The sequence below is a fragment of the Staurois parvus genome, unplaced genomic scaffold (assembly GCF_062004578.1).
Source record: "Staurois parvus isolate SC_StPar_1 unplaced genomic scaffold, SC_StPar_1.0 ptg000105l, whole genome shotgun sequence".
NCBI classification, from domain to species: Eukaryota; Metazoa; Chordata; class Amphibia; order Anura; family Ranidae; genus Staurois; species Staurois parvus.
The window spans coordinates 5,979,146-6,002,174 of NW_028317901.1; the positions used below are offsets into that span (position 1 = coordinate 5,979,146).

Below are 23,029 nucleotides of genomic sequence, written 5' to 3' on the forward strand. Positions count from 1 at the left end.
TCATATATGTAATATTACTGCACTATGCATTTTTTTAGATCAAATATATGTGCCCTGTTGTCATAATGAATCCTTGGAGACAGTCAATGCTGTTTATTCTATCTGAAGTTAGTTGGACCACTCCTTATGCAGTAATGTGATTAATGATAATTCACTTGCTCACCCAACGAAAATCTTTCGTTTAATAACATTTTATCTACAAATTAATCATCAGAATGAAAGTATTACTATCTGGTAAACACCTGAAAAATTTTGGAATAGAATTTTGGGAAGGGAGGTGCTTTATCCTGATCTTGATTTTTCTTTTCTACAGATCTCTCTTTAGATATTCCCAGTCAATTCCGCAATAAACGTAGTAAGAACCAAGAAAATGGACCAACCTGCACGCTCAGAGGTATGACTGTAAACATTTCGATTCCGTGTGTGAATGTTATACAGACTAAAGCTTAAAGTAGTTTTTATACCCCTTGTGGATTTTTGGTTCAACACAACCTTTTGTAAAGTTCTTACCCCAGCACTTGCAGTTTACAACTGCTGCTGCTGGTTCCTGATCTTTGTGCTACTTCCCTGAACTTCCTATCTTTTACAGGTAAGCATTTATAGTGGACAGTGGCATCTCTAGTCAGATTGTTAGCTCCTGAAATAGAGGGAAGGAGGAGGGAGGAGCAGGGAAGTGCCCTGCAATGCATATCTACAGGACTGTGTGTTTCTAGTGATGCACGCAGTGTAGGGAGACACAGCTCTAGTCCCTGCATACAAGGGAGGCTCAGTAGGATGCTGCAAGAGAAAGGAGCCACCCTGGAAAAGAAAACCTAGGGTAGCAATCATGGCACCAGCTTCAACAGGAACACAGGCAAGGATTAAAAGATAAGAAGCTGCATACTCAGTAAGTGAATAAATCAACTCATGAAAGTGCTTAAAAACTGAGTGTTGAATATGACTTTTAATGATGAACTTGTCCATTCTTGGCAGTTTTCAATTGCAGTTCATGTAACCAAGCAGGTTTTCAATTGTTGCTAACATGAATTTTGAGTTGTTCTTAAAACCTATGGAAATGTGGCAATTGATAAATGGCTCCCTCTCGCAGGATTCCACTCCATGCTTCTTACTTTATATTGTGTTTTTAATTAGTAGGGAGTTCATTATTATTATTAATAATAGTCATTATCATTATTAATATATATATATTTGGGGTTTTTTTTTTCTCAACGGCTTTCTATTGGTAAGCGAAAGTACAGCAAAAGACTAGACAAAATATATGATTGATAGAGGTAGTATAGGACTGTTTTAATGCTGTTTAAAAGAATAAATACCTTGATGTGTTGTCGGAAAACACCTGGGTTAACCTCTTGTATTAAGGTACTGTTTTGTCCTGTGATTTTTCTTAACTGAAAATTACAGAATGCCTTCATCATACTCTGCAAGGGACAAATTAAAAAACTAATTTCCTCATTGGCTCCAGAACTGAATTGTGGAATGTTTTAGAGTGATGCAGTGTCTCCCATTTGGGGCAGCGCGTGAATAAAAGTGGGGTCCCTTTCTGTCTTGTAGAAGTGTTTTTAGTAAGTTGGCATTAGGTGAACAGGTGGCTATGAAGCTGGATGAACTTGTCTTTTAATTACAGACTGCCTGCGCAGTTTCACAGACCTGGAGGAGCTAGACGAGACAGAGCTCTACATGTGCCTGAAATGCAAAAAGAAACAGAAATCCACCAAAAAATTTTGGATCCAGAAACTACCAAAGGTTTGTTTCAAGCAGTAGAGTCCTTGTTATTTGTTGCCCTTCTCTGTGTTGTTCAAATGATTTTGAATTTAGACAGTGAAAGGTAAAGTAATATAAACCAAAGCTAAAATTTGGTGTAACCTCTAAGTCGCCCCCTGAAAAATAATAGTTTTCAGTTTCTACAAGCTCCAGACAAGAAGCCGTTTTTTGGTATTCTTTTGAAGCGGTATTAAACCCAAAACCAAATATGTAATCTATTGCAGCTTACCAATTGTTACATGTGGCTGCATTAGTTTTCTTTTTTTTTTTCCCCTCTGTTTTCACCTGGAGATCAGGCCAGTAACACGCCTTCTGTATTAGAGTGCTCCCACTCTAGATAAAGGAGCACAGGGGGCACATTTGGACAGCAGTATTGTCAGTCTGGGGGGGAGGGCGAGTGTTTAGATGTACTAGCAAATTTAAAAACCTTAACAAATTTTAGCTGAACTCCAGCTACTACTTTATAATTATAAAACAAAAAAAGGTAGCGCTATTAAATTAAATGTCCAAATCAAACTGATAAAACAGTGAAAAAATAAATGACCAACAAAATGTCTCTAAGAATTTTTCCTCTTTCCATCAACCGTGAAAAATGTCCATCACCATAAGAACAGATTTGTGCAAATCCACCACCAACAGAAATGAATAAACTCACCAGAGCAAATTGCCAGTTAAATTATAAACCAGCAATTGCACTTGTTTGCTCTGGGAGCAATACTCTGCAGGTAGACTCAGCGGTGACCAGCTTTTCAAATTATTCCTCTCTCAGCTTGTTGATCTAGTATATTGCAAATCAGCGAGACTCCGATATACAGACACTTATTTATCCTCTCTGGGAGCAATACTTTGCAGATCTATAAACTCAGCAGCGAAAACTTCCAGACCGAATTTCAAGAGCGTCATACACAGGCTCAGAAAAGAACGATCGTGTGATATCGTACGACACCTTTTTTTATAAATACTCATCATAATCCACTCACTAGGAACAGTGTCATAGCCAACACTAGCAACAAACAAATTTTGTTTAAAATTAGTAAAATGGGGAAGTGTTACTGAAATTCTTGATTCTGTAACATGTATAATATATACTTCTGTGCTATGACAAATATAAGGACAAATGCACAGCACAGTTTTTTGTGAATCTGTCTCAATAATAATAATAATAATAATAATAATAAAGTTTACTGTGTAGAAACATATTTTATCCATCATACAGACCTCCATTTTTGTGACATTTACCTTGTGCATTTGGTTTCCAACATGTAGAATATATTCTGTTTGGTAATACATGGAACTGAATAGATCCAGCCACTTTCCTGTTCACTGAGGGACATAGAAATGTTTAAACCTTTTCGATTATACTGCTAACTACACAGGGAAACAGACTGTCAGCCTAGGATAACCCCTCCTACCACCAGCATGCCTCAGTTTTTTGCTGACATTGGTCACAGAGACCACAAGCGAGCTCCAGTGCCATCTCCAGCATATTCTATATCTGATTTGCCCGCGGCCTTAGTGGTGTCTTAGCCATTGGCCGCAGATATTCTGCCACTACAGTCCTTGACTGATGAGCTTACCCCTAAGCAATCACATTCTACTGCTATTACTCCAAAACTTATGGAGACCTTTTTGTCTACTATTGATGCATAGTGCACCACTTTAAAACAAGAGGATCAGCCTCTTGCTTCTGCCAGTGCTATTTCTGTACAGATTTTATACAGAAATGGTCTATTCCCTCTGCGGATGTGGCAGTGTCTGGTCTTAACAAAGCACTTACTGTTCCAGTTAAGGACACATCTGTTCTTAAGCACCCAACCTATAAGTGGTCGAAAGCCCTTTCTTTTCTTGGTGGAGGGTTCTGCCCTTTATCTGATCCTGGCAGTGACCTTAGTTTATCAAACCATTTCTGACTGGTCAGGATCCCTTTAAAAAAGAATTAACCTTTGCTGCGGTTTATCCTTTGTTTATTGAACATGTGTAGCAGATGGCTGTAGTGTTAAACCTCAGCTGTAATTTGTCTGATGGATGCCTCCTGTCTTGTCTCAGGCATGTGTCTCATGTCGGTACACATGCGCAGGACCCTTTGGTTGAAGTAGTGATCTACTGAATTCTTGTCTATAAAAGTAATTAAGCTGCATGGCCTTCAAGGGGCAGCATCTTTTCTGGCAGGTTCTTGACAATATCATCAAGGATGCTACTTGGTGGTGAGAGTATCAGTCGTCCAACATAAGAAGCTTAAGGCACAGACTGGAAAGTATTTTCCTTTTCTGAATGTTAGAAAACAGCCCTTTTAGTTTCTCCACCCAATCCACCTTATCATAGAGATCAAATAGCTTGTCTACCCACAAGGTGTGTCACTTAGTCCGCTAAATCCTCAGACAAGGCATCCTCTGCATGTAGGTGCACCACCCTTCTTTAAAGTGGGTGGACGTTTGTAAATGTTTGTGGACACCTTGGACAAATTGCATCTCTAATGCTTGGGTGAAGAAAGGTGCTATCCTAGGGCTCCGAAATGGAATACCAATCAATGCCAAATTCTTGCTTTCTCACCTGCAGCCTTCTTGCACCACTGAACAGATTAGCAGATCATCATTAAACCCTCTTAGGTCTTCGTTGACCTAGTTCTTGTGGCAGAACAGTTCCAGGGTTTTACTCCAATCTGTTCATCATTCCCATGCCCAAAAGGGGTTTTCACCCCATTCTGGATTTGAAAACTAAATATCCTCATTTGGGTCCACAAATTCCAAATGGAATCCATCAGATCTGTCATCCCCTCCCTTCCTGTGGAGACTTTCTGGCTTCTGTGGACATCAAAGGTGGTTATTTGCATGGCCCCATATTTATCACAGATTCCAATGATTTACTGTAGGGCATTTGCACTACTTGTTCATGGCCCTATCCGTTAGCCTCTCATCTGCACTTTGGGTATCCACCCAGGTGCTAACCCCAGTACTAGCCCTGCTGCTTTCTAATGGCATTCCCATGGTGCCATACTTAGATGACCTTCTGCTGAGGGAACAGTTTGTGCAGGCTCTGTTGAATAGCATGTCTAAATGGCCAGACATTACAGAGGTTCGGATCAGTCCTAAACCGTCCAGAAATTTTCATTGGAACCAGCTCCATTGTTTGGAGTATCTCTGCCTGGTCCTGAACACAGCTCAGGCAAAGAAATCCTTCCACAGGAGAAACGTTAGGCGCTCCGGTCTCATGTCTGAACTCTTCAGTTTAGGAGCTGTGTCACTGCTTTTGCATGGTCCTAATAGCACCCTGCTTCAAGGCATTTGCCCTGTTTCACTCTAGCCTTTTGCACCACAACATTCTGTCGTTGGGGAATAGTTACATCTGGTCTCTAGATACACCAATTAGCTTGCCACTGAGGACCAGGTTGTCCCTGGTTTTGTGTCTCCGAAATCTGTCCTGGAGCTTTTGGCAGATTTGGCTGTCTTTACTCATTGAACCATCCTGCTAGTGGGACATTTAATCTGGTGATGGTGTTTGTCAATTATCAGGGAGGCACCTGAATTGTTCACCGAAAAGAGGTAGAATGGATCCTGTCCTGGGCAGAGTTCATGTTCCAGCCTTCGAAAAACAGACAATTGGCAGGGAGATTTCCTGTGCTGTCAGTGTATGGATCTGGGGGATTGGTGCTATCATCCAGAAGTATTCCAGGACCTATATCTCAAGTGGTGGATACCAGGTGTGTATGTCCCAGTTTCCAAAAACTAAGTTTTGTCTCTAGGTACAGGGATCCTTTAGTGGAAGCGATGGATGCTCTGTTGGATCAATATAAGCTTATGTATGCATTACCTCCCTTAAGACTTCTTCCTCATCTGATTCGCAGGATCAAGATGGAGGTTATTCTGGTGCTCCTCATTGCTCTGTACTGGCCCAGGCAATTGCTTAGTTACATAGTTAGTCTGGCTGAAAAAATACAAAAGTCCATCCAGTTCAACCATTAAAAAAAAAAAAAAAATATTATAATCCTATACCCACAGTTGATCCAGAGGAAGCCAACAAAAACCCAGCAAAGTATGATCCAATTTGCTCCTGCATGGGAAAAAATTCCTTCCTGATCCCCCGAGAGGCAATCGGATATTCCCTGGATCAACCTTACCTATAAATGTTAGCATCCAGTTATATTCTGTGTATCCAAGGAAGAATCCAGGTCTTTTTTTAAAGCAATCCACTGAGCTGGCCAGAACCAACTCTTGAGGGAGTCTATTCCACATTTTCACAGCTCTCACTGTGAAGAAACCTTTCCATGTTTGGAGATTACATTTCTTTTCCTCCAGACATAAAGAGTGCCCCCTTGTCCTCTGTGATGACCTCAGGGTGAATAGCTGTACACCGAGTTCACTATATGAACCACTGATGTATTTATACATGTTGATCATATCCCCCCTTAACCGTTTCAATACCGGGCAATTTTACACCTTCCTGCCCAGGCCAGTTTTCAGGTTTCAGTGCTCTCACACTTTGAATGACAATTGCGCGGTCATACAACATTGTACCCAAACTAAAATTTGATCATTTTCTTCACACAACTAGAGCTTTCTTTTGATGGTATTTAATCACCGCTGGGGTTTTTATTTTTTGCTAAATTAACAAAAAAAAACAAAAAGTTTGAAAAAAAAAACACATTTTTCTTTGTTTCTGTTATAAAAGTTTACAATTAAATAATTGTTCTTCATAAATTTAGGCCGAGATGTATTCTGCTACATGTCTTTGGTGAAAATAACCCAAATTAGGATGTATTTTTTAGTTTGTAGGAAAGTTATAGAGTTCACAAACTATGGTATAGATCTGAATATTGATCAATCCTGAAGTACTGACAGCCAATCTAATATCTTGAGGTCCAAGAATGTCAGAACAGTACAGATATCCCCCAAATGACCCCTTTTTGCAGAGTAGACAGTCCGGCGTACTTCATAAGAGGCATGGCGAGTTTTTTGAAGTTGTATTTTTTTTGTCATAATTTTTCGGAAAATGAAAAAATTAAAAAAATTATTTTCACTATTTTTTTTTTTTACATACTGTCACCAGTGCAGTACAGCGTCATCATATAACTGGCATGGCGGTGAACAGCGACACTGACTGGTGACAGTATGAAAAAAAAAAATATATATTTTTTTTTTATTATTTTTATTTTTTTATTATTTAATTTTTTATTACTTTTTTTTATTTTTTTTAAGATTTTTTTTTCATATTTTGCTATGACCAAAATAGTACAATGTTACCATAGTAACACTGTACTACTTTGGGGAAGTGATCAGTATTTTTTTTTTTTTTTTTTTTTTTTTACACAATTTGCTTATAGCAAAGAATTACTTTGCTATAAGCAAGCATTTACCTGAATGAAATCGATTCATTCAGCTTTTTTTTTTTCTTTTTTTTTTTTGTGCTTAGCTGTGATTTGGTCACAGCTAATCACATGACATGTGCATGCGATTAGCTGTGACCATTCACAGCTAGGCACTAGTATACAATGGATGGCATCATGAATGAAGCCATCCATTGTATACAACTGTCATGTGACCTGCTGTGATTGGTCACAGCAGGTCACATGGTACCGGCAACGGGAGCCGGTACTCGGATCTGTCATCGGCCGTGTCCGAGGTGCACGGGCGGTGACAGATTGCACTGCTGCGTCGCTCTGCAACCGCGCAAACCGCGCATGTGCGGGAGCACGCCAAATGGCGTGCACCCGGAAAGCTGCAGCGCTTTTCAAGCCGCCAAACGGCCATTGGCCGGGCGGCTAATGGTTAATCTCCTCTTCTCAAGAGAAAATAAATTCAGTTCCTCTAATCTTTCCTCATAGCTGAGCTCCTCCATGCCTCTTATCAGTTTGGTTGCCTTTCTCTGTACTTTCTCCAGTTCCACAATGTTCTTTTTGTGAATTGGTGCCCAAAACTGAACTGCATATTCCAGATGAGGAATTACTAATGATTTGTACAGGGATAATATGATATCCCTCTCTCTGGCAGTCTATACCTCTTTTAATACGAGAGGATTTTGCTCCCTTTAGAAACCGCAGCTTGGCATTGCATTCCATTATTAAGCTTGTGATCTACCAGAGCTCCCAGATCTTCTCCACCATTGATTCCCCCAGTTGTACTCCCAACCCCCCCCCCAGTATGTATGATGCATGCATATTCTTAGCCCCCAAGTGCATAACCTTACATTTATCAACATTAAACCTCATTTGCCACATAGTTGCCCAATTAAACAGAGCATTGAGGTTGGCTTGTAAGTTGGAGACATTCTGTAAGGACGTTATTCCTCTGCACAGCTTGGTGTCATCTGCAAAGACTGAAATGGGATTTTGAATCCCAGACCCTATATCGTTTATAAATATATCAAAAATGAAGGGTCCCAACACTGAACCTTGGGGTACACCACTGACAACCCTAGACCATTCAGAGTATGAATCATTAACCACTACTCTGAATACGATCTTTTATCCAGTTTTCTAGCCATTTACATACGGATTTTTCCAAGCCTGTAGACTATACTTTACACATTAGCCGTGTGTGGGGAACTGTCAACCGCTTTTGCAAAATCCAAGTATACCATGTCCACTGCCACCCCTCTGTCCAAGGTTTTGCTCACCTCCTCATAAAAAGAAATCAGATTAGTTTGACAACTTCTGTTTTTCATGAATCCATGCTGTCTGTTGCCTAAAATATTTTTTTCCAGCAAAAACTCATCTATGTGGTCTTTTATTAAACTCTCCAATATCTACCAAGTAATTATAGACCTGTTAATTTGACTTCTATAGTTGGAAAAAGATTTTGACCCCCTTTTTAAATATTGGCACCACATTGGCCTTACACCAATCTAGTAGTACTATGCCAGTCATTAAAAAGTCCCTAAAAATTAGAAACAATGGCTTTGGAATGACAGCGCTCAATTCTTTAAGGACCCCTGGGTGTATGCCATCCGGTCCAGGTGCTTTATTCACCTTTTTATTGTCTAAATATTTTTGGATCATATCAATCGTGAGCCAATGTGGATCATCTGGAGCTGTGTCAATATGCCAACCAGGTAAAACTCCTGAAAGATGCCCCCTTGGGTTTGCCAGAATATCAGGATCTTCTGTCTCGAGGACTGATTTTCTATCTTGCTTTTTGGTTGCTGGCTTTAACAGCATGTCTGCTGTAGCCCAGGTACTGAAGGACAAGAGAACCTCTGAGTATCATCAGATGTAGAGGGCATACTTCACTCGGTATGAGTGTCCTAGAAAAAGATATTACAAGGAGCACAAAATTCCTGTTATGTTTACTTGCATGTGTGTTTTATGAATGTAACTGTTTGTACGCTATCAGACCGAGCTGCATGTGTTTTGTTTTTAGGTTGCATGTGTTTCTTTTCCCCTTCAGCTGCTTCAAAGTAGACAGGTGATCATTCAGAGCAGCAGCTGGCATAAATGCAATAAATAGAAGAGGAGGGGGGAATGACAACTTAAAACGAAGGACCTTTTTATTATTCCTGTGAACAGGGAATAGGAAAATTCACAGCAATTGCTGTCATCTAGAGAAATGATATTCACATCATTTGCCTCTCTCTGTAGGTGCTATGCTTACACTTGAAAAGATTCCATTGGACAGCATACCTTAGAAACAAAGTGGACACATATGTAGAATTTCCTCTGCGAGGATTGGACATGAAGTGCTTCTTATTAGAGGTAAATTGTGTACATGTTTTACTTCAGCATGGCCACAGGCTAGTGGGAGACTTTCACTTATCAGGATTATTATATAACTTTTATCTATATATTTTTTAGTTTGTAAATATCCTTCGTAACTGCATTTACACATGTGTAAGACAGGCCATAGATGATGCGATTTTGATTCCTGGAACCAGGGGCCACACAGTCGATGATGGGGGAAGCCTTTCCACTGAGCTATTGTGTTCTCCCACTGGCGGGGGGGGGGGGGGGGGGGGGCAGAGCCATCCCTGCTGGAAGAACACAGTGGTTATTGCTAGTGGCAATCTTCCAAAGTGGAAGGAAAGAAAGTTGCTCGATTTCCTCACCAACACAGTGTTGAAGGGGGAATGCCCCCCGCAGTACTATTGTGTTCAGCCAGTGGGGGAGGGGGCAGAACATAAGTATTCTGTTTCAGTATTTTTATTTGGAAAGGTTTGATTTTTAAGAACATATCGAGCTCAAAATACGCCCTCGCAGGGGCAGAGCAGAACAATAACATATAGACCGGAAAATACTGCTACCTTGTAATAGTCAAATAACAAAAAAGTCTGAAGACATCAAAAAGGGACAGCAAACAGCCGAGCCAAAGAGCAGCAGTAATCCAACATATTGGAAAAAAAGGGAAAAGAAATTAGAAGAAAAGAGAAAAGAAAACAAAAGGGAATCAGAAAGAAAACATGAAAGTAGGAGATAGGGATGGTAAGGAATAGCGTATCCAAGGTTCCCACACCTTAAGGAATGAGATGAGAATCATGAAGAATGCTAGACATCTGCTCATTGAACAACATAGCATTCATCTGCATCCTCACCCCTTGGAAGACTACCAAAGGGGTTCTCCAAGCTTGAGCTATAGTACGTTTAGCCAAAATGAATAGGTAGGAAGCCAATTTCTATTCAGACCTAGACAAACCCAAAATTGGGCAATGCAGGAGGGCCACCCTTACATCCCTACGGAGCGTAATATGAAATAGCGTTTGAAGCAAACCGAAAACCCTAGACCAGAAACCGATCAATCATGGGCACGACCACCAAATTTGCGAGACGTCCCCACGTAGACCACAGTTCCGGAAACACCTATCTCCGCCAGTCGGATTAAAGTGAGCAGTCCGAGCCGTGACCCAGTACCACCGAAGTAGAACTTTGTAGGCTGCCCCAAGAGTGACTATATTAAATGAACATTTCTCCACCGTATCCCAGGCCTTACGCCAATCCTCCACCACAATCTAAACACCCAGATCTTGCTTCCACTGAGAAACATAAGACAGGGGCGATGAGGAAGACCTACTGTTAAGGGAGGCATATATTACAGAAATAAGGCCAGGGGACCCTGGGGAATGCTGACAAATGTGTTCAAAGGGCTTTTTGCGGTAAGGATATGTAGAGGTACGACGGAGGGAGAGGACCCAGTGGCGCAATTGCAAATACCGATATTTCCGCGGTGGGACCCCCCTGGATTCTCGAAGAGACTCCCAAGATGGAAGCGTACGAGTGCTCAGAAAATCGTATACAATAAGCCATGGGAGGTCCACCAAGAGAAAGAAGAGGGATGTTCTAGGCCTGGCAAAAATAAAGGATTATGAGTGATCAGCAAAAGGGGTAGGAATGACGAAATTAAATTCCCTGAATATTTAAGAGAGTCCCAGATTCTCAAACTGTGAAGCATAATAGGGCTCAAATCCAGAGGGCGCAACTTAGGCGGGAGCCAAAGAAATGTAGTTAAGAAAAGCGGAGAAAAGTTGGGTAGTTCCAAGAGTATCCACAATGGAATATCAGTCGTGGCATGAAGCATAGACAACTGGGAAATCTGAGCGGCCAAATAGTATCTAGAAACGTGTGGAACTCCCAAGAACATAAGTATTCAAATATAAAAAATCCGATAGACTGGTTGTCTATCAGCCTGCCTACACATGGATCAAATCTTGACCTGTCCCTGCTGAACCGGCCAAATCCGGGCAAACTGTCTCGATCCATGTATAACCGGCTAAACTCCGAATAAGCATGCAGCCAGTGAATTCACACGCATGCAGCCAGAGATCTTATGATCTGCATACCGTTCAATTGTACAGTGAATTAAAGTTTTGCAGTAAACGAATCAACATGAAAGTCAGGCAACTGTTTTTTTTTTCAATAGGGGAGGTCCAAAGTGGCAGTGACAGCTTACGTATTTCTCTCAGCCCACTGACTTTTCATTAGATTTGCATTTGCAAGTTGTGTGACATCTGGCACTAGACATTTGCTATATCAAATCTTTTATTTTAAGCAAGTAAAATTAAAAGAAGCTGTTTTATAACTGCATGCTTACCAACAAAGCAATGTCCACCATAGACTCACAAGTAACTGACTATTACCCCATTATGTTATGTCTGTGGGTAACCTCTTTGTTTCATCATCTGTGTTTTCTTAAAGCAATTATTTGACATTGATCCAGTAGCGTTATTGTGTACCATTCTGTCAAATGATTTGCTAAGTTTATCACTTCTTAATATGTGAAGTATTTTTGTTTTACTTTTTCTTGCAACAGCCAGAAAATATGGGCCCAGAAAGTTGTCTTTATGATCTAGCAGCTGTAGTTGTCCATCATGGCTCAGGGTAAGTTGAGAATTTTGTCTTCCTATCGTAGAGGTGATATTGTATATGTAGCAGCCATTGTTGAAGAGCAAGTAGCATGTATGAGTAACATAATCATTTCTTCTCTTTTTTTTTTTTTTTTTCTCTTGGGCAGGGTTGGCTCTGGTCACTACACAGCATATGCCACCCATGAGGGTCGCTGGTACCACTTCAATGACAGTACAGTAACCCTGACAGAAGAGGAGACTGTGGGAAAAGCAAAAGCCTATATTTTGTTTTATGTGGAGCGTCCAGTCCCTGCCACTCCGGAAAAACTTTAAATACCTCTTTTCATTCCCATAAACTTCACACATGTCCACCTTTCCACTAATACTTGATTGGATTTTATTTTTACTTTATGCACTTTCACAGCTCTTTTGAGCGTTGTCTGGCTGTCAGTGATAGAGTAAGATGTATTTACAGAACTCCATCACCACCTCTGCTGCCATAGAGATCTACAGTTCTCTCAACAAAATTTAATGATGCAGTATATACCTGAATTTTGACTAGGTAAAAAAATAAAAATAAAAAGGCAATGTGATCATGAAATAAGTTGATGAACAGTAGTGGAACTCTGAATTTGGCTATGTTTGCTGCTGATTTCCAGTGAGGGCCTAGTTCTAGAAACTTTCCTTTTTGGGGGACATTTTGATGCAGTGCCTTAAATAACTGGAAGCTGATGGCAAATTTAATTCTAGCCATGGTGCCTCTTTAGTGACTAGAGAACATTGGGCCTTATGGAATAAGTATGATTACCAGTTTAATGGGGCAGTTAAAATGATCTGAACATTTTGCACTCTGTACATTCAGCAGTTGTTAATGCAGTGCCATAGTGCACAGTCTAAAACAAGCACTCAGGCCTGGATACGCATGAAATAGTCTAGGTTTATGTACAATTCAATGTCAGTTGAATAATGCAGTTCTACCTTTATGTATTGTCAATCCTGTCTACCAGCTTGTGTTATAATGGATCCCAGATGTGGGATCTGATTTAAGAAAAGACTTCAAATGTTCTTTATATACATTTTCTGGAGTAGTGTGTCATCTGAAGCAAAGGTAATTCACTTTTGAGTAATATTTCCATTTGATAGACTATCGCTTAGTCACTATTAGTCGATAAGTCACTAAAATCCTTTATTCAGTAAAGAATTTTTTTTATGAAGTGCACTAACCCTTAGCAGAAGGAATTCGCCTTGTACTATTCTCACTTCAGAGTTACTTTTGGCTGGTCGCTAAGGGTTATTACACTTATAATAAACCTTACATCACCTAAAACATATAATGTTGAATAGCAGGGCCTTGTTTTAGTCTTCAGAATAATGCGGTGTTCCTACTAAACCCAATGGATCCTAGGCCCCAGCTGTGAATTGGGTCCTGGACTGCTGCCCAAGCTGAGATTAAAGTGAACCTGTGCCCAAATCATACATGCTAAAGGATTTACATATTCTGAACAAGTAGTAAAGCCCTTTAAAACAGGACTACATTCACCTCTGTATCTGTAAGCATTGGGGGGGGGGGGGTGTTAAATGTTCACAAGACAGGCACTGAATTCTATTGCTTTATATTGCAACAGCTTGCCAACCTTCTAATGTAAACAGCCAACAGGTGTTTCCAATCTATCAGAAACTGAGGCTTTGTTGTGGTCTCAAGGATCTTTGAGAATGAATAACTTCACATTTAAAGCAGCTAGAGAGGCCAGGAATGCTTTGCTTTATATGTTTTTTTTTTTTTTTTTTAACTGCTTAGGAATGTGAATAGTTTAATGTCTATAGTATTGGCACAGGCGCACTCTAAGCCCTGCCCCACTTATTCAGCTGTCAAGTACTGCTTCTTCAGTGAGCAGTAGAGGCTTTGACAGTTGAATGACATAAGTGGCTCTTAATTGGGCAGACATTGCGGCCTCTTGTAGAGCCTTGGTTAGGAATCAAAGGGGTTACATAAGAATTGGTTTTACTTTAAAAATGAGCCCTTAGGGACCAGAACTTTTTATTAAGTAATGCTGCATGTCTTTTAGCTTGCATAATAATGCCCATCTTTATTAGCAGGTGTTTTAGAGATTGGTGACTAGTCATTGGTAATAATGTCATTTACTGTAATTCAGTCATCCATCTTCCAAGCTGTCATTTCTATATGCACAACCAGCAGTGTGACACAACTGAAACTTTGATAGTTCTGCAGTTCTTTAAGGCCTTTTTGGTGTATCAGAAATGCAGGCAGAAACGAGCGATATAATTGTGATGCTCATGGCCAGATCCAGCTGCCCTCAAGCATCAGAGTGGTCTCGGATATTTATCCAGCTTGTATCCATTGCATGTTGAATACATTGGAAGTTGTGTTACAGGGACAGGGATAGTTCACCCTGTCTGTAGATAAAAACAAACTGGGCAGCTCTGACTATAATTGAATAATGCCCTTTACTACAAGTGTACCTCATGAAGTCGGACTGGAATACTCTCACGACATTTCTAATTGAGGTCTGATTGTTACTGCTCACCTCCTCCATTACAGGAGTGCGCTCTCAGACGCTGAGCTCAGAGCTACCATATCAGGGGAGAGAGAGAGCATGTGAGGGGGTCTGAATCAGAGAAAAAGCTCACTCCTGTGATGGTGGAGTAATGACTAGGCCTCACTTAGCAATGTCCTGGGAGTATTTGAGCCAGGCTTCATGAGATACGTGAAAGGTCTACTCCTTTAGCGAGGACATTATTTAACTTTATTCAGAGGAACAAAGTTTGTTTTTGTCCACAGATGCCCCTTACCTGCATAGGCAGTTCTTTGGTGAAGGTGAACTGTCCATTTAAATAGTTTATTGCTTACACCAAAATGGGTCTTATATGTTCCTACCTTAATAAACACAATCTTCCTGCATAGAAACAGAGCAAACAGCAGGTAAGGTATTTTCCAGTGTCACGTGCAGAGTTGTATGTTAGTTTACCTTCACTTTTACATTCCTGGGATGAGATGATGAATATATAATGTCCCATTGTTTATAAATGGATGTAAATCTCTGTACTAGTGTTAGAATGAGCTCAGCAGCAGCACTTGTCTTGTGCATGTCAGTCGGTTATTTTTCTCGTCATCATTCAGCCCTACTGTTCTGATGTTTTCATGTAATTGTTTAAACTTTTTTTTACTTTGATCATAAACCCAAAATGGTTTTCCTCTTGGAATACTAGGCCATATTTAATACCTGGATAGGAGGAGTGCTGATGTACTTTAATACATATTGTAGATGAGAGCTTTATAAATTTGTTTCTTGTCCATTGAGGGACAAAAGTCTTTTACTTTGGCGTTGTACTACTATTTTACAGGAGGATTGGACACTGGCATACTGTAGGATAGCCCAGGATAACCCCTTCCACTAGCAGTCTTTTACTACCATCCCAGGAGGCTGGATGACTTCAGCCCTGCTGTGTCAGACTAACCTATGCTAACTAGTACAATTTTTTTCCTATTCTTCAAAACTTTTCTTCAATCAATTCTCTCCTCTGCTCCACATCACTGCTAGAACTGGACTCTTCAATTGTAGCTAGCTTTCTGGTGTGGCCGTCCTCATCCAGGCTTTTGGACAGCTTGGAAATTACCTACTTTTACTAGGTTCCTTGAGGGTTTACTGCAGATCGCTTTCCAGGTCCACAGGCACCAGCATTTCTTCATCAGTTGCCCCGCAGTAATGGGTGCCCTCAGCTTGCACATGGCTCCATGGCTGCTTTCAGAGTGCCTACTGATGGTGATCAGTGACTGTGAAGTGTGCAAAGAAACAAATCTATGTATGATCACACTCAAAATCTCAAGTGTTAAACTACCTAAAACAAAAAGTGTTAAAATAAAACTATATAAAAAGCATCAACAACAAAATAACTTTCAAAATATTGTGCAGCTCTGTTCACAATGTGTCCAAAAACAAAGTTCTTAATGTCCACTATCAAGTGCAATATGTGCAAAGAAAAAAAAAAATCACACTTTTAACCACTTAAAGTGCACCCTATAGCAGTTTTACTGCTACAGGGTGGACGTCCTGTGCAAATTCATGAATATATACATAATTTTGCACTTCCACCATAGGGGGCGTGCGTGTGCTGCCAGCGGATTGCTTCTGCTGTGAACACTCAGAGCAGAAGCCGATCTGTGAGTGCCGGTGAATGGATGTCTGCCAGTACCCTCCAATCGTTGGGCAGGACACAGAACAGAGCTCTGCCCATGTAAACATGAGGGGGTGTTTGAAGGATCGCGTGGATCAGCACAGCTGGGAACACGATCCTTCACTTCCTCTAGTAAAAGCGCCACCTACTGTACACCAAGCACATAGCTAGGCACACAGTTAACCCTTTGATCACCCTAGATGTTTAACCTCTTCTCAGCCAGTGTCATTAATACAGTGTCAGTGCATATTTTTAGCACTGACCACTGTAATGCTGTCACTGGCTCTCACAAAGTGTTAGTGTAAAAATGTCCACCACCATATCACAGTCCCTCTTTTAGTCGCTGATCGCCCCCCTTACTATAATACTAGTATTAAAAAAAAGAAAAAATGTAAATTCCAGTATATGTCCCCTAGTTGTAGATGCTATAACGTTTGTGCAAACCAATCAATATACGGTTATTGGAATTTTTTTTACCAAAAGTATGTAGCAGAATACATTTTGGCCTAAATTTTATGAAGAAATTTAGTTTTTTGTTTTTTTTTTTACCTTGGATGTGTTTTCTAGCAGAAAAGTAAAAAAATAAAAGCTTAAACGAAGCTTAAAAAACTCCACTTATATAGGCGTTCAGCTTTTTGTTTTTTTTTCCTGCCTGTAAAGGCACCTGTATGTTGGCCTATGTGGGCATGCACACATAGGCATTTACAGGTGTATTTGAAGAAAAGCATTTACAGTAAGTAAAGAATGTACCAAAATCACATTCTAAGAGGAGCTTTTGAGCTGAAAAAAAAGGCGCACAAACACGTGTAAACGTGCAAGTATGCGCATAAATGTACTCCAATGGCTACAATAAATGAATATTCTGTCCAGTAGAATACATTTACACTCAAAATATGCGAATACATACTGGCAGAAAATAAATGTTGCTTATCTTCATAAGCCCATGTGCATGAGGCCTAAGAACCCAACTGAGATGCAGTTGGAAGCCATTTGTAGACCACTGTTCTTGCTGGCGGGTCCTCTCATCACCAGTTTTGCTGTGACTTTGCCAGATTATGGTTTACTGGTTATCATCCCATAGGGATTTTACAGTTGCTGAAGTTGATGTTTTGCTTATAGAACACACAGACAAAAAAATTGTAGCTTTAAAGTGGTTGGTAATGTCAGACACGAAATATGAACAATTTATATCCTTCTATAATGAGTACTTCTCTCAATCCAGAGTACTGTCATCTGTCTACTGCCTCATTCCTTTGCTATTTGAAAAGTTTTCCTGACACCAAGAAGTAAAAAGGTGACAGCGGAGGGAGCTCCAGCACACAGCTTGTGTTGAGAACCTCAGCTTTGTTCCTGTGTGCTTTGTGAAGGGGAGTGTGTTCCCTGAAATCAGCTCTCCGCGCTCTTCTCACTAAGCTCTGCAGAGTGTAACTTGATCTCCCCAGCACCAGATTTCTGGAAGCTCAGACCAGCTGTGTAAATTCTGCAATTTGAATGGATGTAAAGAGAAGACTGCACATACTTATGTAGGATGATTTGTTTCATCTCTGTATCACCTGAGGCCAGTCACTTCACTGGGTATATGTAAGGGTTTACAACCACTTTAAACCTCAGTTGTGATGGCTTTCTGTTGGCTTCCCAGCTTATCTCCAGCATGGGTTCCATGTCGGTATACATGTGTAGACCTGCTAAGAAGCTGTCTACATGTCCTATCTGGACTGCATGGCCTTTGAGTGACTACATATCTTTAGATCTCTTTAGTGTCTTCAAGATTAAGGATGCCACTGGTGGCAAGAGCATTTATAATCCTTAGTGGATTAAACCTAAGACAAACTGAAAAGTCTACATGTTAAGAGGTGTCCCTTTCATTTGTCCACTCCCACTCTCTCTTCATTGAGACCCCTCAAGCTTGGCTCCAGTTTGCCTGCGTGACCTGGGGCTCTAATTCTGCCAAATGCTAAAACTAGCTGCCTTCCACATAAGGAGGCGGTTCCCACTTTGAGGTTCTTTTGTTAACCAGTTCAGATGCTTGGACAGCTTGCATCTCAGATGCTTGAGTGCAGGAGGTGATATCCCAGGCCTTCTCTCTTATCCCCTCCTTTAATTTCCATCACTAAGCTTCCTTTGTTTCTGTACAGAATAGCAGATCCCCATTGCTCATGTCTTCTGACCCAATGTGGCAAAACAATTTCAAGGATTCTACTCCAACCTGTCTATTCCTAAACCCAAAGGGGGCATCTGGCTTTTCTTGGATCTCAAAGTTCTGAATATCTTCATTTGTTCTCAGAATTTCTGCAGTTCACCAAAAGGCAATTTCCCTCTATTGCCTTGAAGAGGTTCAGGCTATGAAACCACTGCTTCCTTCAAAAAGACAGATTCTCTCTATTTTTTTTTTTTTGGATGGTCCCTTCAAGAGTGCACTGGCTTCTTGTTCCACCATCTTTAGAAGGCTCTGGTTTCCGCTTGTCCTGTTAAAGTGTACTCTGCTAGATCTGTGAGTGCTTTGTGGGCTTTTAAGCATCAAGCAACTGTTCCCAAATTTACAGGGTTGCCACCTTGTCTTCTGTTCTTACATTCTCTAAGTTCTTCCAGGTGAACATTGTGGCCTACCTAATGCCAGCCTTGAGTGTAAGGTCCTTCAGGTGGCTGTTTGAGCTGCAGGCAGTCTCAATTTCTTTGTTGTTTCCTTTACCCTGTTGATGTTTTTTTTGTCACCCACCCCCCAGTGGAACTGCTATTGGGTTACTAATAATGAGGCTTCCTATGTCCCTTGATGGACAAGAGAGAACATTTTGGATTTTTGTACTTTTTTTTTTTTTTTCTTTTCTTTTCTTTCTTGCAGTCCATGAGTGACACTGGTCCCACCCCTGCTGTTTTATGATCATGCTGTCATTAATGCATTGCTACAAGACTGAGGCATGCTATTGGTAGGATGGGTTATCCTGGGCCTACAATTTTTTGGTTTACCTGCATCCAATCCTTCTGGAGGTGGCAGGATAGCCCAAGGGGGAAAGACTAAAGTGGGAGTCCAAAAATCCTGTAATAGCCATCACTGCAAATATGACTCCCATATTTCAATCTTGGGTTGTGAGATTGTTTTTTTTCATCTGGTATCCATTTTCTCACAACTAGCAACTGCATTTTTGTCCCACCGTTTCTAGATTTATGTTGGGCAGATTGTTTAGTGAATAAGAGAATCTGGCATTTTTTTTTAAATAAATGACTTTTCTGTCTTAACCTGTGCTTTCCAATACATATTTCTTTTTCATTTAATAGATTGAGGGCTCGTTCACCGTATGAGATGCGTCCTAGAGTGTGCATGATTTTGGCACGTACACATGTGTCTCATTTTAGGATAGCCCACTCATTTCCATGGACTGCCCTCTCAGTAAAAGGTGGTGGCACCATTTTTAAAATTGCATATTGCTGCTGTAATGTGTGTTTTGCTAGATGTATGGGGGTGCCATTAAGAACTGCACCCGCACATCTACAAAAGGCAGTGCATTTTTGTGCAGTGCGGGAAAGCAGTCAATTTTGCATGCATTCCATCACCTCACCTGGTATGAGTAAGCCTTAATGGCATTTGAATAAATGACATACATTTTGAGCATCATGTAGCTTGTCTACTTCCAAATGAACTTCTGTTTACTTAATGTAATATTTAATAATCTTATTCAGTTCATATTTTTACAAACATTACTGTTTATTTGCACATTTTCGAATATATATAATATCCTATTAGAATCAGATCTGAATAGTTCAAATTAATTATTGGCATCAGGTTTGAAGTGGTCTTAGCAGGGGTGGACTGACAACTCATGGGGCCCCCGGGCAATAGGGGATCATGGGGCCCCTGTGTCCTCGCCCACACTCAAACCACACCCAAAAAAGCCTATGAAAGGTACCAAGGGCATCTCATGGGGCCCCCTACTGACCCCGGGCCCTTGGGCAGTGCCCGAATGGTCAGTCCGCCCCTGGGTCTCAGGTTTCTGTGTAATCCCTTTATGACTTTATGGCAGCTTCAGAGGTTCCTATGAAAAATAACCACCTTAGTATGCCACAAACACATGAGTTTTTTTTACATTTTTTTTTTTTCTTTTTCATATGTGATTTTTATTTCACCCTTTTGCCAGTATCTTCTTTAGACATCTCATGTGCTTTTCAAATTATGTTTACAAACGGTTTCCACTTCATTGGTTTCTATAGATTTAACCTTTTGTGGAATCACAGCACCTATATCAGCATGATACTGACTTGAACAGCACAACAGCTGCTGACATCACTATACTGGTTGTGATATTACCATTGTGTTTTAGGAATGCTTATTATGATGTCCTATATGTGACTTATTTCACAGTATTATTTTTGACATCTCAGTGCCTGAGGTACAATGATCATATTAACTGTGGCAATGCAAATGTAATTTATGCCCTACACACTACTTACCATGGCATGATCATTTTCCCTGTGACATTAAAAATAATGGCTGATATTGCAGTGAGAACTACAGCATCAACTATGACATGTTAAAATTTCTGACTTCGTATCCTCATCGAATCATAATATAGATTGTTAAACATATCCTATTGACATGCACATTGTGTGTGTGCGTGCGTGCGTGTGTGTGTGCGCGCTAAAGAGAGATAGTGGGACAAAAAAAAATGTGCAACTGATTTTACTGAGGTTCCAGATTGAGTCATACAATCCTCCCTCTAGTAACACTGTGACAGAATGAGACATACCCAAATTTTAACTGCCTGTCTGTTTAGCATGAAAACCTGACTTCTCTTCAGTGTTAATTCTCTCCCTCAGAACATTGCAAATCTGTTATAGTTGGCTGCCCAGGAAGCCGCAGGGATCAGAAAAAATGCAGTAACCCTAAACCAGAGGCAGACTGTGTATCTAATTATCTAATTATGCCACCTATTTGTGTGATAAATGTCCCCTCCTGGTCTAGATAGGGAATTTTAAAGCAGAACTCCAGGCAAAGGGTGTTTTTTGGGGTTTTTTTTTTTTTGTTTTTTCTTTGAGTAGGTATGTGAATACATTTCCTCTGCTGATGTTCACACAAAGTTAGGATCGTTGCTTTGTCCTTTTACAGGTTATACGTTTATTCATGCTGGATAGTACAGCTCCCACTAGATGTGTGGCTTGCTGGGGTATATAAGAGCTTCAGCTCCCATACATAGAAGCGCTAGTGTTTTGTTTTGTTTTTTTTCATTTATTCTCCCCCCCCCCCCTTCTTCTTTTGGTCATTCACAGAGCATTGTCTATTCTATGAATGACATTGTGTTGTACTGTGCAATGTTTTGAGTGCCAATCACATCATTGAATGGGAGGGAGTGATTAGGTGTTTATGCCGCCTTTGTTTCTGCTGGGGATATTCACCCCTTTATTTGGCCTGGTGACCATTAAAACAGGTGAAAGGATTCCCTTTTTTTTTTTTCCCCCCTAAGAAATGTAATTCTCTGTTCCTGTTGTGTCTCTGGGACAGGAATGTCCACACAAGCAAAGGTCAAGCATTCCATCTACCATATTGCCTTGCATAAACCACAGCAGTGATCAGTTGAATTCCCTCTGCCTGGGATCAGAGAAGTAAACAGTGCAAACCTGGCACATGGTGGTGTTTATTTACGAAGGCTGGAGAGTGCAAAATCAGGCTCACTTCTGCACAGTAACCAATCAGCTTTCAGGTTTTATTGCCAAAGCTTAACTGAACAAGCTGATTGGTTTCTATGCAGAAGTGAGTCTGATTTTGAACTTTCCAACCTTAGTAAATAAATCCCAGCGCTTCCTCTGACATCATTTTATTAACCACTTGCCCTCCAGAGGATTTACCCCCCTTCCTGACCAGGCCATTTTTTTGCTACTCAGCGTTGCATTAATTCATCTGAGAATTGCGCTATCACGCAATGCTCCACCCAAATGAAATTTACATCCTTTTTTCCCCACAAATAGAGCTTTCTTTGGGTGGTATTTGATCACCTGTGCTCTTGGTCTTTTTTTGTTTATAGCGCAAAAAAATAAAAACACTTTTGAGAAAAAAAACAATATATTTGACTGTTATTAAACCTGTCCAGTAAAAAAATTTAAGGAATCAAATTTCATCATAAATTTAGGCCAAAATGTATTCTGCTACGTGATTTTACTAATAAAAAAATCCCAATACGTGTAAATTGGTTTATGGGATATAAAGTATAAAAGATATAAGTCATAGCATTTACAAATGGCGGTATATATACTGGAATGGTGTTTTTGTTTTTTTTTACTAGTAATGGCAGCAAAGAGTGACTTATAGCGGGACTGTGGCTGGCATTCTGACACTGGGGGGAACAGACTTGATGTCACTGACATATCCAGTGACACCAATACAGTGATCAGTGCTAGTAAAAAGCACTGACACTGTACTAATGACACTGGGCAGGAAGGGGTTAACTGTGTGCTGTTTTTATGTGGGCTGTGTGTGCGCTTTACTCTGTAAGCACATTGCTTTGTATGGCTCTGCATAGCAGAGCCATACAAAGCAGTATGCAGGAGCTGACTGGAGATATCGGTGTTGTTTATACACAGGTCTCTCCCCCGTCGGAGATACCCAGTGATCACCGGGTACTGGTGAGAAATCACCAGGTCCCTGTGATTGACTGCCTAAGATGCGCGCCCCTTACCCAGAACTACAAAATCACGTGTATATATACGTGATTTTGCACACCCGTCTCGCCCTGTAGCAGTATTTCCTCTATAGGGCGGCACAGAAGCGGTTAATAATTAATCCATCTTGCGTACCAAATAACAACTGCTGATGCAATTCAACCTA

The 23,029-nt window shown here is 40.5% G+C and overlaps 1 protein-coding gene across 1 annotated transcript in view; it reads left to right on the forward strand.

Moving 5' to 3' along the window:
* Positions 1-20,751, forward strand: part of USP3 (ubiquitin specific peptidase 3) — a 54,905-nt gene extending 34,154 nt beyond the window's left edge. Inside the window, exons 11-15 of the mRNA XM_089671437.1 lie at positions 314-394; positions 1,625-1,743; positions 9,332-9,445; positions 11,991-12,058; positions 12,192-20,751. Of these exons, the coding sequence (XP_089527563.1) occupies positions 314-394; positions 1,625-1,743; positions 9,332-9,445; positions 11,991-12,058; positions 12,192-12,357 (548 nt within the window). The 3' untranslated portion in view covers positions 12,358-20,751. The remainder of the gene's footprint in view (positions 1-313; positions 395-1,624; positions 1,744-9,331; positions 9,446-11,990; positions 12,059-12,191) is intronic.
* The last annotated feature ends 2,278 nt before the right edge of the window (positions 20,752-23,029 follow it).